The sequence below is a fragment of the Capra hircus genome, chromosome 19, assembly GCF_001704415.2.
Source record: "Capra hircus breed San Clemente chromosome 19, ASM170441v1, whole genome shotgun sequence".
NCBI classification, from domain to species: Eukaryota; Metazoa; Chordata; class Mammalia; order Artiodactyla; family Bovidae; genus Capra; species Capra hircus.
Genome location: NC_030826.1, coordinates 32912161 through 32929998, shown reverse-complemented (window position 1 = coordinate 32929998; position 17838 = coordinate 32912161). Strand labels below are relative to the sequence as shown.

The 17838-nt window shown below is 46.7% G+C and overlaps 1 protein-coding gene across 1 annotated transcript; it reads left to right on the top strand.

The window, feature by feature from the left end:
• UBB (ubiquitin B) lies at positions 156–2024 on the top strand. The gene is made up of 2 exons (XM_005693600.3): positions 156–288; positions 960–2024. Exon 2 carries the CDS (start codon positions 966–968, stop codon positions 1881–1883), a length of 918 nt encoding a protein of 305 aa, XP_005693657.2. The 5' UTR covers positions 156–288; positions 960–965; the 3' UTR covers positions 1884–2024.

Sequence of the window (17838 nt, the reverse complement as noted above, 5' to 3'; positions counted from 1 at the left end):
AGGAGAGGGGAGCTGATTTGTTAGGATCCTTTTTTCCGGTTCTGAGGAATTTAGAGCTCAGTCGAAGGACATAACTGCGTCGCGAGAGGTGGGGCCGCGTGAACTACTTTCGGCGGCGCAGGGACACTAGGCCTACGTAAGAGTGATAAGTGACGCAACAGACGTTGTATAAATACCGGCCCCGCCGAGCCGGAGCACTTAGACGCGACGGGCATTGTTGGGTTCCTGTGTCGTCTTTGAGGTGACTCGGCGTGATTGAATTTGCGGCATCTTCGCATTCACTCACAGGTAGTGGCCCGCAGCCGTGAGCGTCGGGAGGAGCGAAGAAGGGGGCTTCCGTGAGGGCGAGCCGCAGAGGGCCTGGAGTCCGCGAGACCAGGCGGGTGGGGGTGGGGGAGGGGAAGCGAGGTGACGCGGCCCCGGCCTTTCCGGAAGAGCGGGCCTTGTTTACGTGTCGGGAGCGGGGGCGGTTTGGCGCGCGCGCCCGCCCGCTGGCGGAGGTCAACGGACACTTAACCGATGGAGATTCCATCGCGTCTGCTTCAGGGGGAAAAGGTGGAAGAGAGGTAGTCGCCAGGGGCTTCTGGAAACGTTTTTAATTCGAATTCTGCCGTAGCGGAGGTGTAGGTCCCCAGTTGCGTTTAAAGTTTTTTACCGAAATGCTGACATGATTATTAGGTTTGGGGGGAATTGGGCGGGATTTTAACGAAGTATCTGGACAGTTCTGGATGATAGTCTCAGGTACTTTCGAGTCTCCAGCCTGTTAGGGAGACGTCTTGACTAAGGAATTTGGTCTTCAACGACTGATACATTGTCTAGTAAAAAATTAGGGGAGATCTCTGAGAGATCTTGACCTAGTTAAGGCGTTTTAGAATATCTGTTTTAAAAAACTGAATAACTGAAAGGCGGTAGAAGATTCTGAAAATGGCACAGTAACGTTTTCCTTTTAAACCTTATAGGTCAAAATGCAAATCTTCGTGAAGACCCTGACCGGCAAGACCATCACCCTGGAGGTGGAGCCCAGTGACACCATCGAGAATGTGAAGGCCAAGATCCAGGATAAGGAAGGCATTCCCCCTGACCAGCAGAGGCTCATCTTTGCCGGCAAGCAGCTGGAAGATGGCCGCACTCTTTCTGATTACAACATCCAGAAGGAGTCGACCCTGCACCTGGTTCTCCGTCTGAGGGGTGGTATGCAGATCTTCGTGAAGACCCTGACCGGCAAGACCATCACCCTGGAGGTGGAGCCCAGTGACACCATCGAGAACGTGAAGGCCAAGATCCAGGATAAGGAAGGCATTCCCCCTGACCAGCAGAGGCTCATCTTTGCCGGCAAGCAGCTGGAAGATGGCCGCACTCTTTCTGATTACAACATCCAGAAGGAGTCGACCCTGCACCTGGTTCTCCGTCTGAGGGGTGGTATGCAGATCTTCGTGAAGACCCTGACCGGCAAGACCATCACCCTGGAGGTAGAGCCCAGTGACACCATCGAGAACGTGAAGGCCAAGATCCAGGATAAGGAAGGCATTCCCCCTGACCAGCAGAGGCTCATCTTTGCCGGCAAGCAGCTGGAAGATGGTCGCACTCTTTCTGATTACAATATCCAGAAGGAGTCGACCCTGCACCTGGTTCTCCGTCTGAGGGGTGGTATGCAGATCTTCGTGAAGACCCTGACCGGCAAGACCATCACCCTGGAGGTGGAGCCCAGTGACACCATCGAGAACGTGAAGGCCAAGATCCAGGATAAGGAAGGCATTCCCCCTGACCAGCAGAGGCTCATCTTTGCTGGCAAGCAGCTGGAAGATGGCCGCACTCTTTCTGATTACAACATCCAGAAGGAGTCGACCCTGCACCTGGTCCTTCGTCTTAGGGGTGGCTGTTAATTCTTTAGTCTTCTGTTCATAATGCTCAGTGATGGCATCGTTCTGCACTCTAGCCATTTACCCCAATTTAAGTTTAGAAATTACCAGTTTCAGTAATAGCTGAACCTGTTCAAAATGTTAATAAAAGTTTTGTTGCATGCACTTTTGGTGTCTGTTGTGAAATTACATGGTAATGGTGGGTACTCTTAACAGGTTAAAATGGTATTCAAAGAAGGCATTTGACTGAGCTTTGTGCGACCAAATTTTAAGTCATTGGCAAACATTCCGTGTGCCAAGGTATAGAACTTTGTTCAAGGTCATTAACAGGATTCTAGTGTAATTAAAACCATTTCAAATTGTAACAGTATGGAGGCATATTGAGGGAAAGCACTTTCCTGCCTCCTCAAATAGTGGATAACAAAATCAAGACTTACTACAGAAAAATGAAATTTTGAGGCTGTTCAGTTGTGTTCTGAAATCTTGTAATTATTGGTTGGCTATTGTCCTTTTTTCCTCTGGTGCTTTACACTTTAACAGGTGTTTAGCCTTAGATAATAGAACCGTAATTTTCTCTTTCTTGAACTGAGCCAAGAACCAAAGGGAGCCTTGATCAACAAGGGTGAGGAGAAAGATTTGAGTTAAGGTGGTAATTAACATATTGGTTCCTAGTGACTTAACAGCTTTGCCTCCTTGTAGGGATAAGATTGCTCCAGTGAAGGAAATTCTGTAACTTGGGTGGTAAGAATCTTGGGGAGGTCCTACATAACAGTTTTTGTGCTCCCATCCCAGGTGGCACAGTGGTAGAAGAATCAGCCTGCAGGAGAACCAAGAGATGCAGGTTGGGTCAATGGGTCAGGAAGATCCCCTGGCAAAGGAAATGGCAACCCATTCTGGTATTCTTGCCTGGAAAATTTCATGGACTGTGGAGCCTAGCAGGCTCCGTGGGATTGCAGAGTTGGATGTGAGTGAGGGCATAACACAGTTAAGCATTAGGAAGTATACTTCAGTGCTAATTGAAGGTGGTGTAAGAATATTTGGGGGCACAGCCTTCCTTTATCTACCATTCCCCTGCTTCATAATTTTCTTCAGTGGTGGTTCTCAACTGGAAATAGGAAGGGGAGGGGCTGGGTGTGGGAAGTAAAGGGGAAAGAGTTGGAAGTTGTCCTGGTCCTCAGCTTTACACTGCTAAGAAAATCATCTCTGATACCTAAAACTAGTTACAAGCATAGCAAGAGGGGTAAGAATCACCCAGAGGTGCAATACATAAAGTCAAGCCTCACAAGAGTCCAGGTGTACCTGAGAAGAGCTTGGTGTACAATTTTAGGAACTGTTCTAGCAGCAAAAGCTGTTTCAACTTATGTCCTAGAAACCCACTTAATTTTGAACATACACTAAATTGGAATACTTGACTGATTTTCTTGGGTAAGTTAGAGACTGGAAATAAGCACTTTAGCCTGTTACGCTTCAACTGAGTGGCGGTAAAAACTTGAGCCAAAAAGGCAAAAAACTATTAAGCCAGTAGAGGTGGTAATGAGACATTAAGCCTTTTAAAAGCTTTCCTTAGACTTAAGGGAACGCATTAGATTTGCTGTCAGGTTGGAAGATTATATCCTTCCCAGTACAGTGCTTGACCTGCCCAAGCCCCTAGTTCTTGTTACAGGCAAGGCAGGGATTGGGATCCAAGTGTCAACTCATAAAGCTCAGAAAATGCATGAAGTTTTATTCGGTTCCTTCCCCTAACCCTTCAGGAGGTCCCCAAACTAGTGCTTGCTAAACAAGTCTTGCTTGAATATTTAATATAAATAGGCCTTTTGTAACTAAACCTGAGTTTTGAAGATTAAAAGTTCTACACTTAACCTGAGAGAAAAGCATTTCACCGGAATAGCTATAGTGAAGACTAGTGCTGATTTGGGTAGTAGGACAAGAATGTCCTTTACCCCCAGATCACTACCTGACTTGTCAGGCTTTGAGGTCTGCACTCCTGTGAATCCCTTGAGGGAAAAATTTTTCAGCTGTTGCTCTAATTCTCTCATGGGATTTCCTCCTGTCCTTGGGAATCCCTCAAAGTATTCACGGATCTTGGCAAACACTGCACACAACCGGAGGTCTGAACAAGGAAACCTTTGTGTGGTCTTTACCAACCTGTGCTATCAACTGGGAAGTGGGGCCAGCAGTCTCTGTTCCCTGAAGTCGGGCCACACTCACTCAGTAGACTTACTTTGCACAAGTGTCTGTTTCATTCTTTATGGAAACTATATCTCACAAGACTTCCCCAATCTCAACAGGCTGCATTTTAGATACCTCAATCCGAAGGGCAAAGGTATGATGCCCTTTCAATCAGGCCCAGCCAACTCCAAATGGAAGCTGTAGGGACTTCCCTGGTGGTTCTGAGGTCCCAATGCAGGGGACCAGGTTTTGATCCCTGGTCAGGGAACTAGAGTCCATATGCTGCAGCTAAGACCCGATGCAGCTGAATAAATACTAATAAATATTCTTTTAAAAAATAGAAGCTTTAGACAAATGTTGATTTATGGGAAAGGATCTTGCACTTAATGTAATACTAACTGCTGAAATAAGTTTTGAGATTTTCCTTTCTTTGTACCTTCTTGATCCTATCACCATCCTCTCCCCCCCCACCCTTTTTGTGGTCATCAGAAGTTGAATGGTGAGGTTCACGCTCCAGCTGATAGGTCTCTGCCAACCCCTGTAGCTTATTCTAGCACCTATTCTTTGGACCATGTACCACCAGCCAGGACTCCTCTTAAGGAACATCTTTACCAGCAGAAATTTATGTGTGTTTTGCAAGCTTTGTCCTCTAAATGTTACAACCTCTCAGAAGGATGCTGTGGTCACAGGAGCTCAGGAAGCTAGCTGTCTGCTATCTTCCCCTTGGAGGCTATCTTGAAGGCTCCAAGAAGTTCTGCCTTAAAAGAACCAGCTTAGTGTGGTTCAGTCCAGTGTGTTCCAATGTCCAATTTCACTTTTTCTTTTTTTCAATTTCCTTTTCAATCAGTTACCATCGCTCACACTTTGAAAAACCTTATTTGAGCCACAACTCCTCACATCCACATCTCCTTGCCCAGCACTACTGATTGTGCTTTGTTCCCAGCCTCTGCAGGACAGAAACCTGCTGCTGTGGCCTCAGAGACTGCCACAAACTGGGCCTGGAAATTCTACTGCTAAAATAAAGCAACACAGGGACATCCCTGGTGGTCCAGTGGCTAACAGTCCACGCTCCCAATGCAAGGGAACTTTAGGTTTGATCCTTGGTCGGGGAACTAGATTTCACATGCCACAGCTAAAGATCTCGCATGCCACAATCAAGACAGTGCAGTCAAAAAAAATTAGTTAAAAAAATAGAGCAACACAAATACAGAAGAGAAAAATATAAATGCAAATATTTTTCAAACACAAGGAGATGGATAAAACTTTCTAAGTTAGATGTTTCTTCCATAAGTTGTTCTTAGTCAGGTGGTACCTACTATAGCTTGTCTTCAAGCAGCTGTTAACAGAGAAAATAATAGTAAATTTTAGACGTGGTTTTTAAGTTTTTTTTCTGATTTTTTTAAATAAAAAGGTGATACAAACTTGATAAAAACACATCTAATAATATACAGGAATATCCAGTAAAAAGTGAAAAATCTCTTACCTCTTTCACTCCCCAGAGGAAACCACTGAAAGACTTTATCCACTCATCTATTAATTCAACAACTATCTACTCTGTTTCTCTGGTGGCTCAGATGGTAGAGAATCTGCCTGCAATGCAGGAAGCCCATGTTCTGTCCCTGAATTGGGATGATCTGGAGAAGGGAATGGCTACCCACTCTAGTATTCTTGCTTAGAGAATTCCATTGACAGAGGAGCCTCGTGCATCCATGGGGTTGCCAAGAGTCAGACACAACTGAGCGACTAACACTTTCACTGTTTACAGCATTGGAAATGCAGCAATGAGCAAAGCTGACCAAGTCTGTCCTTATAAAACTTAAAGAGGAGAGGGGAGGAGACTGATAAATAGATAAGTATATCATTTCTTAGGCAATGGAAAGTGCTATAGTGAAAAAACAAAGCAGAATACAGGGCACTGGGTGATCAGGGAAAGCCCTGCAAATAATATGACATTTGAGCAAGGTCTGGAGGAAATGAGGGACTTGCCTGACGATATATGGGGGAAGGGCAATCCAGGCAAAGGGAACATAGTGTGCAAAGGTCCTGGAAGAGAAGAAAGCTTAAGTTCAAAAGCAGTATGAAGGCCTGTATAGCAGAAACTTAGCAAGGGAAAGAATGCCGGTGGTTAGGACTCTGTGCTTCCACTGCAAGGACCATAGATTCCATGCCTGGTCAGGGAGCGGAGATCCCATATGCTTCACTGTTGTCAGTGTTTATTCACTAAGCCATGTCCAATTCTTTTGTGACCACATGGACTGAAACCTGCCAGGCTCCTCTGTCCATGGGATTTCCCAGGCAAGAATACTGGAGTGGGTTGCCATTTCCTTCTCCAGGGGAATCTTCCCAACCCAGGGATTGAACCCATGTCTCCTGCTTTGGCAGGGGGTTCTTTACCACTGAGCCATCAGGGAAGGCCATGTTGCACAGTGCAGCCAAAAAATAAATAAAACAATGCTGCAATGGACATCTTTGTAAATGTCTAATCTGAGATGTGTAAATATTTCTTCAGGTTATAACTAGAAGTGGAATGATATCAAAGAATGCCATCACTGAAATTTGTGATTACTACAAAGTCACCCTTCAAAAATACTGTACCATATGCAATGAAATATTACTCAGCCCTGAAAAAGAAGGAAGTTCTGACACGACTGAGCAACTTCAATTTACATGTTCACATCATTGCCTATTCGTATTGCTAATTGGTATTGTTGCCTTACATATTCTAAAAAGTAATCATTTTTCTTTATAATTGCAATAAATAGTGTCTTTCAGAATGTTGTTTCACCTTTTGTTTATGGTGCCTTTATAAAAACTTAAGTTTGGAATTTGAAAAAGAATCTGGCAATCTTTTTCTTTAGGATTTCCAGGCCAAAGAAGAGAGGGCGCAAAGCTGAAAGCTCTACCCCTCAAGGCCAGTGTTTGGGAGGCACAGATCATGTGCTGAAGGAATGGAGGTGCTGGGCATGCACCCTGCCCCTCAATCAGCAGCAAGTTCGTGGTGCCCACAGCAGGCTCTGGAGCAGGAACAGGGATGGAGGGTCTGCTGAGCCTGCCCGTGTTCCAACCTCCAGTCTTCAGATCGGCTCTGCTCACCCTGAGGCAGAGTGGAAACTACTGACTATTGTGTCCAGAAGGCGATGCTTCAGTGTTTGCGGGGGAAGAGGGTTTTAAGGGCTCTTCCACAGAAGGCCTCATTTCTCAGGGAGGATGCCCCCCGCCCACCAACCAGAACCCTCAGCCTTTGCACACACCAGACTCCCCCCAACCCCTCGGCAGGTTAGCTGGCAGCTCCAACCCTCCTGCTTGCCCCTGACTTCTGAGAAGTGGCACCCCAGCCCCTCCACTCCTGTGAAAGCTGTCTTTCTGAGCATCATGCCTGAGCATAATCTCCTTTAGAAGTTGAAGCAGCCTGCTCTCTTTTTGCAGCCAATACTTTAACTCAGACGCTCTTATGGCCTATTAGATAATTCTACTCCTCTCCCAAGCTTTTCCTGCAAGCAGCTGGAGAAGCTGACGGGAATGTATGGCTCCTGCCCCCATGCCAGCCAGGACCTCTTGAAAGAAGTCCCTGAGTCACCCAAGGGCCTGAGCAGGGAGCTCGGAAAGAGAAAGAACTCCAGAGGCCAGAAGACAGGTGGTGATGGGGGAGGGGCAGTAGGGGGCTAAGGAGGGGCAGCAAGGCCTGGGGAGGCAGCAGGGGCTGAGGTGTGGCAGCGGGGAAAAGGGGCGCAGCGGGGGCTGGAGGAGTCCGCACTCTCATCCTCCGCTCCTCCAGGCCCTCCCCCAGCTGCTGATATCTCTGCCGCCTCCCCCATCTCTTCTGTAAAACCACAAGAAGGCAGGTGGAGACTGCTCGATTCCAGTAAAGTGCTAAAGATTTCCTCTAAGAGGCTGCCCTCGCCCCCACGCAGACTCGCGTCACCCACCCAAAATAAGTCATTGTCTCACTTCCAGCTCTGCCCTCCCCACTCCTATTTCAGGCCAGCACTGTGCAGCATGCCTCCAAGCTCTGACCACTGGGCTCAGTGAGCGGGTGTCTTAAGATGGGTCTTCTCATGTGAAAATTTATGGGCTTCCCAGGTAGCACTAGTTGTAAAAAACCTACCTGCCAATGCAGGAGACTATCAGAGACCTAGGTTCCATCCCTGGGTTGGGAAGATCCCATGGAGGAAGGCATGGCAACCCACTCCCGTATTCTCGCCTGGAGAATCCCATAGACAGAGGAGCCTAGAGGGCTACAGTCCATAGTGTCACAGAGTTGGACACAACTGAAGCAACTTAGCACGCACACATGTGAAAATTTATAGTGAAATAAGGGGCCCACGCCTAAAGATACACACTCAAAGTACATATAACACGTGTGCAGGCTCTCCAGGGTGACCCCGGAACACAGAAGGTAAGAGGCAGAACCTTCTGTGGGACACGCTTTGGGTTTGCCCAGAAATCAGTAAATATAACCCCTTTCATCTGGGAAGGTGGGCCAAACAGCTATGTGTGAATCTGGGCCCAACATCTCCTGAGGATGAGAATGTTATTCTGAGCCTTACTCTAAAGCCTCATGGTCTGTAGAAATAAAACTGGTCCTTCTTACAGGGAGGGAGAGGGATGGATTGGGAGTTTGGGATTAGCAGATGCAAACTATTACATATAGCATAGATTAACAACAAGGTCTTACTGTATAGCCCAGGGAACTATATCCAATCTCCTTGGAGAAACCATAATGGAAAAGAACATGAAAAAGTATATATATATATAACTGAGGCACTCTGCTGTATAGCAGAGATTGGCATAACACTGTAAATCAACTATACTTCAATTTAAAATGAAAAAAAAAAGGAAGGAAAAAAAGGGGGGGATTGGTCCTTCTTACTCTAAGCAAAGTGCTGAGGCTGCCCAGACAAACATGCTTTGTCATGGAGCAGAACAGACAGGTAAACAGACATGGTGATAAATACCAAGCCAGGTCACAGTCAGGCACCCTGTGGGCTCCTCCCCAAGAGAGGAGAGGGTGTGAGAGTCTACAGGGTGCTGGGGACAAGGAAATGGAGGAGTGGATTCTCTACCCCCCTACCATTGCCTTAGGACCCATAGTACTTGCCCCACACCTTCAGGGACTCTGATCTCTGCTCCAGGCCTTTGAAGTCAAATCAGGGCAGCCCAGATCTCCTGTGTTTGGGAGATACTAGAAAAAACAGGTCAGGACCCACTGATTTTGCCAGTTGCCTAATCATCTCCTGCTCCAAACACCCAGACCTGGGGGATGACGTTGCAAGGCAGAGTCCCTCTAATGCTGCTTCCCTCTGGAGAGCAAAGTGTGAAGTCAGGCCTGGAGGGCTTGTTCTGTGGGGTGAGGAATGGCTGGCTGCTTCTCTGGTGCCTCCCTCTGAGACTTATCTGCTCCCCACGCACTGAAATTGTCAGGACCTACGGACAGGACAGGATACACCCCAGAGGATGCAGTACGGCAGCCTTCTCTGCTCTCAGTACTTCACTTTTGACTTCAGTGACACCAGCTTGGAGACACTGACTTGGAGACAGTGTTAGATCTCATAGGTTAAGGGCATCACCACTTTCAGGAGAGAAGTTACACACTGAATTATCTTCAGAATAAGGACTTTTAAATTAGACTAATGGACATGTTAAAAGATACAAGGAAGAAATTGGAACTACAAAATAAGAATACAAAAATATCAAAAAGAACCAATAAGAGATAAGTTAAATATATAATAGATGGACTAAAGAACAATATTCAAATATTGTATGTCCCACATAAGGTTTGCTTCTCCACCTTCTGCCCCTTACCTTTTGTGTTCCAGGGTCACCCTAAAGAGCCTGCACATGGGTTATATGTACTTTCAGGGCATGTCTTGAATGGATGAATTAGCTGAAGAGTGAGTTAATGAACTAGAATGACAGAAATTCCCCAAAAGTAAAAAAGAAAGAAGGAACAGATAATATAAAAGAGAAGCTAAAAGATAGAGAGGATAAAAGTAGAAACAGTAACATACAGACAATAGGAGTCCTTGGTAGAAGGTGATAAAAATGGAGGAGAGGAAAAGCAAAGGAAATAAAGCCAAAATAAACAAATGAGACCTAACCAAATTTACAATCTTTTGCCCAGCAAAGGAAATCATCAACAAAAAGAAAAGACAACCTATGGAAGAGGAGAAAATATTTGCAAATGATATGATCAACAAGGGTTTAATTTCCAAATATAAACAGGTCATACAGCTCAATAACAAGAAACAAATAACCCAATCAGAAAATGGGCAGAAGACCTAAATAGACATTTCTCCAAAGAAAACATACAGATGGCCAAGAAGAACATGAAAAATGTGCTGATTAATAATGTTGCTAATTATTAGTGAAATACAAATCAAAACGACCATGAGCTATCACCTCATACTGGTCAGAATGGGCATCATCAAAGAGTCTACAAATAACAAATGATGGAAAGGATGTGGAGAAAGGGGAACACTTGTACACTGTTGGTAGGAATATAATTGGTGTAGCTGCTATGCAGAACAGTATGAAGGGTAAAAAACTAAAATAGAGTTAAAATTTAATTCAGCAATCCCACTCCTGGGCATATATCCAAAAAAGATGAAAACTCTAATTAGAACTGAAATCCCGCAAGCCACGTGGTGAAAATTATATATATAGCTAACAGCAAAGAAAAAGAAGAAATATTTCCATAAAACCAACCCTCAAAGTCAGAATTAGGACTTCGCCAGTAGTCCAGTGGTTAAGAATTCACCTGCCTAAAGAAAAAGAGACAGGGGACGCAGGGGACACAGGTTCAGTCCCTGGTCCAGGGAGATTCCACATGCCTTGGGGTAACTAAGCTTGTGCACCACAGCCCCTGAAGCCCTCACACCTACGGCCCCCGCTCTGCGACAAGAGAAGCCAGTGCAATGAGAAGCCCGTGCACCACAACCAGAGAGCAGACCCTGCTCACTGCAACTAGAGAAAGCCCTGTGCACAGCAACGAAGACCCAGTGCAGCCAAAAATAAATAAATGAATAAAATTTAAAAAATAATAAAGTCAGGAGGGAGGTGGGAGGGGAGTTCAGGATGGGGGACACATGTACACCCATGGCTGATTCATGTCAATGTATGGCAAAACACTACAATATTGTAAAGTGATTAGCCTCCAATTAAAATAAATAATTAAAAAATAATAAAGTCAGAATTAAACTATGGCACGTGTGAGTTCAGAGCTGCATAGATACCAAGGAGAGGCCTTTGCACATCTGCAAGTTTGAGGTACAGACATGAACTCAGAGCCCCATTCCAGCCCCTGGCAGGAGAGCCCCTTAATTTGGCAGGGTCAGCTTGAGGTTCCTTCATGCTTCCCACGTGGAACAGGTGGTAAAGAACCTGCCTGTCAATGCAGGAGACATAAGAGATGTGGGTTTGATCCCTGGGTCAGGAAGATCTCCTTGGAAGAGGGCATGGCTACCCACTCCAGTTTCCTGCCTAGAGAATCCCATGGACAGAGAAGCCTGGTGGTTACAATCCATGAGCAATGCCCCCTATTTCAGCCTTTGGAGAGCGTCTTTCATCTTTTTCCTTCTCTGACATTTTCCCTGTTTCTCAGGCTCAGGCAGTTTTGTGCACCAGCTGTCATGTGGTTTCTGGCTTATTTTTAAGAGAGGCCGGGAACCCCTTGAGCTTTGGAGTATCCAGGGTCCTAGGAGCTGCTGCGCATTCCCGATGTCTGGATGGTGGGGAGGTAGGAGAGGGTCTGATTCCTCCATATAACCCCACCCTTGGAAACACACCTCTTCCTCCTTCCTAGTCACCTAGTAAAACCCCAATCCTGGAAGAGTTCTGCACCTGTCTTCCCCTTGTCTGCACCCATCTTCCAGGGGAGTGTACCACACACTCAAGTTGACTGGTTTCATTTTAAATTAATGTTAACAAAACTCAAGTCCTTCTCTATTTCTCTGAGAGCTAATAGGTTCTATTTCTTCAAACTTCCCACACCCTCATTCCCAGATGGTGGCCTTGACTTAACGTTTCTTAGAGAAAACACAGGCCGTTGGACTTTCCCACCCTTGACCTGAAACCTGTCTGCACTTGGACCCACTTTGCCTTCTTTTCTCACTACATGAACAGGTGAGTCCCTTCACTGGGGCCACCCTCTGACCTTCTCGAGGTCTCTGTTGGTGCAGGTACCCTTCCCCTGCATTGACCATTGTTGGATCATTCATTAGCGTATAAACAGAATCTGTCACTACACGGATAGCTGATCTTTAAACACTTAATCCCTCCTACCTTGACTCCACATCTCCTTCCAGGTACTACCTGCTTCCTTATATCATGAACACCTCCAAAACGTGGTCTGCACATTTCCTCAATTTCAACGTCTTTGTTTTTGGAGGGTGAGGACATGGGGATGACTCCAGATTGTCTTGAAAACAGACATAATACATCACAGTCATGGTTGGTCTTCCAGTATTAAAATGGTTTCTTTCCAAATCCTTCTAAAGTGATCATAGAAGATTAAAAAAAAAAAAAGGTGCAGGACTCCCCAGATGGTCCACTGGTTAAGAATGTGCCTGCCAACCCAGAAGGTTCCATAGGCTTTGGGGCAATTAAGCCCATGCGCCACAACTACTGAGTCTGTAAGCCCTAGACCCAGGGCTCAGCAATCAGAGAAGTCGCCGCAATGAGCTCACCCACTGCAATTAGGGAAAGCGCACACACATCAAGGAAGCTCCAGTGCAGCCAAAAATAAATCAATTTTTTAAAAGTATGTCAACACGGACAGAGAGAGTGGGAGGGGAAACCAGGCAGGGCACGGCCAGCAGTGTTTGGCCCAGGATTGGTGGATGACCATGTGTAACTCAGTAGAGAAGCTGAGACCTCCTAGTGCCCCAAGGACATAAGTATAAAGAAGACCCTGCTGAGCTGGGGAGAGGGGCAATGAAGCAGACACCTGTCTGCTAAACTCGGGGGTGCTCAGTGAAGCCCCATCCACACAGCTAGCTTCTTGGTGCAAGACATTCAAGGAAAGCCTCTCTCATGAAAGGCAGAGTTCTCCAAAGAGCAAAGAGAAAAAGTAGACCTGTGACCAAAGGAGACAATGCAGGGAGCCAAAAGAAACTCTGATGCATAAGCTTTCCTGTTCTCTCTCCAACTCTCTGGAACTAAGGGCCGCTTGCAAGCCATGCTGGCCTGGACACAGCCTTTCTGGCCAACAACCTTTCTCCTCTGAGATGGTTTCTTAGCAAAGAGGCAGCCCCTAGGGCACTATGAGGGTCTGAGGGAGGGTCTCACATTCAAATCTAAATCACTCTCCATGACTTACCCAATAAAGTCTAAATGTGAGTGTTATTTCTGAAATGTTCTGTCTTGTTCTGAGCTCCTGTCCCTGGTTCCTGAGTCACCTTGTCATTTCTTCTGCTATGGTCTGAATATTTGTGTGCCCCCAGGCCCAGGTCAAAATTTTAATGTCCAATATGATGGTATTAGAAGGGGGGGCTTTGGTAAGTGCTTAGTTCAGGAGGATGGAGCCCTCATGAATGGTATCAGTGCCCCTACAAAGGAGACCCCGCAGGTTAGGATGAGGACACCAGGAAGAGGAGCTGGCTGCATCCAGGAAGAGGGCCTCCCCAGTGTGACCATGCTGGGGACTTGACTTGAACTCCCAGTTTCCAGAACTAAGAGGAATAAACTTCTATTGTTTATAAGCTACCCTGTCTGCGGTAGCAGCCTGAATGGACTAAGACACCTTCACAACATCCTTCCTTTTCCAGGCTTGCAGCAGCCCCAGGCAGTGAGAACAAACTCTCCTCAAAGTCCAGGGACCTGGGAGGGGTGTCAGACACTGCCATGGGGAACTGCAGCAAGAGCAAGACATGTGACGTGGTACCTTAGAAGACGTCAGGATTACACAGTACGTGATTCCATTTATGTGACGTTCTGGAAACCAAGGCTGCGAGAACGGAAATCCTCCTTGGTTATCAGAATATGGCAGTGAAGGAGGGGCTGGCAAAGGAGCACCAGAGCACACTTTGGGGTGATGACAACGTTCTGTATCTTGACCACTGTGATGGTCATATGCGTATATACTTTTGTCAAAATTCTAGAACTGTTAGCTTTAAAAGTGTGTACATTCTTAAAAATTACCAAGCACATTAAAAATTTTAAGGGTGTAAGTTATACAATAAACCTTTGTGACTTAGTGGAAAAAAGAAATAAAAAGAGAGAGAGAGAGATGGGAAGGCAAAAGATGGCGAGACTGCCTGTGTTCAAATCCCACCACCGTCACTTGCGAACTATGCTGTGATCCAGAGCAAGCCAGTTCATGTTTGGATCCCTTCTCTGAATGGAGACCACAGATCTAGCTCCCAAGGTGGTTGTGGTCAGGAGTGAAAAAGAAAATGCTGTGAAGGCCCGGCTCGAGAGCGCGTTTCCAACCTTACCCGCGTCCAGAGTGCGAGGCAGGTGCCTCCCCAGCCCTGGGTGCACCACACCGCGGGCGCACACCCGCTCCCCTGGAGAGAAGCAGGAGCCCCAGCCTGGACGCCCCAACTCCCTCGCTGTGCTGTGACTGAGGAGGGGAGTGAGGCGTCGACTGGGAGGCACTGCCGCGCTCCTACCGCTTCCTTCCTTGGGAGCCCCAGGGAACCGCGGACACTTGCGTCCTACGGCGCGTGGGGAAAAGGGCAGGCCCTCATCTGGACAGGCGCCGGAGGTGACGCTAACTGGGGCGGGCGCGGGGGAACTCCTGGGTGTGTGTGAGGCGGGTGTTGAGGCGCGGAGCCGAGCCTCCGCGCGATATGGGTGTGGTTGAGGCGCGGAGGGGAGGAGTCGTGGGTGTGGGCGTGGTTGAGGCGCGGAGGGGAGGAGTCGTGGGTGTGGGCGTGGCTGAGGCGCACTGCGGAGGCGTCCCGGGTATGGATGGCTGAGACGTAACGGGAGGCCCTTTGCATCTTCCTGCTTGGTCTCCTGATTCGCCTTCACCCCTCCGTGCTCTATCGCGTATTTTTCGGCTCGACCTTGGACGCACCCTGGGTCATCCTTTGCCTCAGTCAGGCTATCTGATGCTTCCTTGGCCCAGTCTGACTCTGCCTGTGTCTGGTCTTTCTCCTATCGCTGTCGCTGGTTCTGGCCAGACTGTCTGGATCTCTGGTCTCAGGCTGTGTCTCTCTTACCGGCCTTGACTTTGTAACCCCTTTGAGCACCGTTTTCTCTGTCTGCCCCATCTTTACCTCGACTCCACCTCTCCACTCCCCTTTCTCCTGTCTCCCAGACGGCAGAATATCCTTCCCTTCTGGTCTTTGTAGTAGTAAAATCGGACATCCGGGGTACTCTTTCTGCCCCCTTCTGATGCCTATGTCAGAAGCTTTTTCTATTTCCTTTATACTTTAATAAAACTTTATTACACAAAAGCTCTGAGTGATCAAGCCTTGTCTCTGGCCCCGAACTGAATTCTTCTCCTTTGGGGCCAAGAATCCCTGCATCGTAATTCAACAACAACCTTTCATCTTGGGGCCTCGTCCGGGATTCTTCAGGACAATGTAAGGATGTTTAGAGCTCTAGTTCTTTGTTTTCTTAGCGAACACGTTTTCTGACTATATAACATCCAGCTGAAGATTAGCAGGGGGTACTCTTTCTGCCCCCTTCTGATGCCTATGTCAGAAGCTTTCTCTATCTCCTTTATACTTTAATAAAACTTTATTACACATACACACAAAAATCAGACATCCATAAGCCAGTAGCTGAGGGTTGTTGAGAACGGGCCCAGACCCAGCCCAAGGTCCAGAAAATTCCCCAGAGGCTGTGAATTGGGCTCCCAGATTTGGCCCGGGGCCTGGCTGTGGCTATTCTGGGTCCTGGGAAATAGGCCCCATATCTGGGCCAGGCTGAGCTGTGGTCCCGGGGGTGGGGGTATGGGATGTAGTGCAGAGACCACGTGAGAAGGGGCAGCTTGCATCTGCTTAGAGCAAGGATCTCCCAGGCCAGGCAGACTGCACCCACACTCACAGAACTTCGCAGGACTTCCCTCCTGCAAGAGGCACTCTTGGCCTTCCTAGCTACCTCAACTAGTATTTTTCTCTTCCATTACCAGCCTGCTCAACTCCAGTCTCCTCCCTTGTTCCAGGAAGCCTGTTCAGCCTCCTAAATTGGCTTATTTCTACCTCTCTGCCAGTCTCAGACACAGAGTTGCTCAGAGAGGCTCCAAGCCAAGACACCGGCCCAGCCCAGGCTCTGGACCAAGTCTTGGGAAGCAAAGGAGCAGGCTCTGGTTTGTGCACTCACTTCCCCCAAGTTCCACCTTTCCTTCTCTCCAAGGCCAGAGCAGCTCTTGCCTTCCCACTCTGTACTTCTCTTTCCCACGTCTCTTCATAATTTACATTAATTACACACAGGCTTTAGACACTTCTTGCACAATTGAGCTGGGTTTGTGTCTTTTTTTTTTCTTTTTTAGCTTTGCAAGAGATGCCCTTTTTTGGTTTTTTAAGTCAGTGGTGAAAAACTCAAATAGTTCAAATGATACACATCGAAAAGGCAGTTGCCTTCCCACCCTCTCCAAAGAATATCTCTGCTGAACTTGCTTTGAATCACTTGTCTTCCTTAAAATTGATTCTGAAAACAAATTCAAGTGAAAAAACATGTCTTTATAAAAAGTTACTAAGTGTAACACATGGAATTGAAACATATGGAAAGGCTAAATATAAAGACGGCTTGGGGGAGATTTTCCTCCCATGGAAACTGGACTGGATGAAGCTTCTTCAAATATGAGTTCAGTGGCATTGGGACTGAGAAAGCTGTGTTTCTCTGCTTGATTCATTTCTGACTAAAAACACAGGCAGTCTGCTCAGAGGACCTCTTTTTAAAAAGATAAAATTCACGTATAGTTTGCCAACATAAAGTGTACAATTCAATGGTTTTTGGCATATCTACAACCATCATCACAGTCAAATTTAGAATCCTTTCATCACCCTCTCCTCCCAAAGAAGCCCTGTACTGGGAATTCCCTGGTGGTCTCGTATTTAAGATTCAGTGCTTTCACTGCTGTGGCCCAGATTCAATTCCTGGTTGGGGAACTAAGATCCTCAAAAGTTACACATAGGCACAGCCAAACAAACAAACAAGCTCTGTACCCTTCAGTTCCCCATTACTCCCCAAATCTGTAGGGATCTACTTTCTATCTCCATAGGCAACCACCAATCTCCTTTCTATCTCCAGAGAGTCTCCTATTCTAGACATTTCTCATTTCTTTTGAGTATATATCCATGAGTGGAATTTCTGGGTCATATGGTAATTCTATGTTTAATTTTTTTGAGGAACAAGCAGACTGTTTTCCAAAGCGGCAGCACCACTGTATAATTTGCCAGCAGTGTATGAGGGTTCCGACTTCTCCATATCCTCACCAATACATATCATTATCTGTCTTTTAAAAAATTTTATTGTATTCTAGTTGATTTAAAGGTAGTGTATAATCTGTCTTTTTAACTATAGCTATCCTAGTGGTGTCAAGTGGTATCTCATTTGCATTTTCCTGATGATTGATAATCTGAGGACTTTTTATAAACTTGATTTGCAATTAGGGTTGTCTACCCAACTGTCACTGAAGGACTTGAGAGTCTCCACTTACTCTTTACTTTTCTCCCAACAGCGCAGTAATGTCCTCTGCATTACAATCATAATTCAAAGGTTTCTTGAGCACCACCTGGGGTTGGGCACTGTGCTAGGTGCTGAGGATACAGCAAAATAAGCAAGCTCTCACCTCTTGGAGAGCTTGGTGTATAAAGGCATGGCTCCAGATTCAAATACTTGCTCTGTCACCTCCCAG

Excerpts from the sequence above, each read along its gene's own strand:
- UBB (XM_005693600.3), top strand. The coding sequence starts at position 966 with ATGCAAATCTTCGTGAAGACCCTGACCGGCAAGACCATCACCCTGGAG.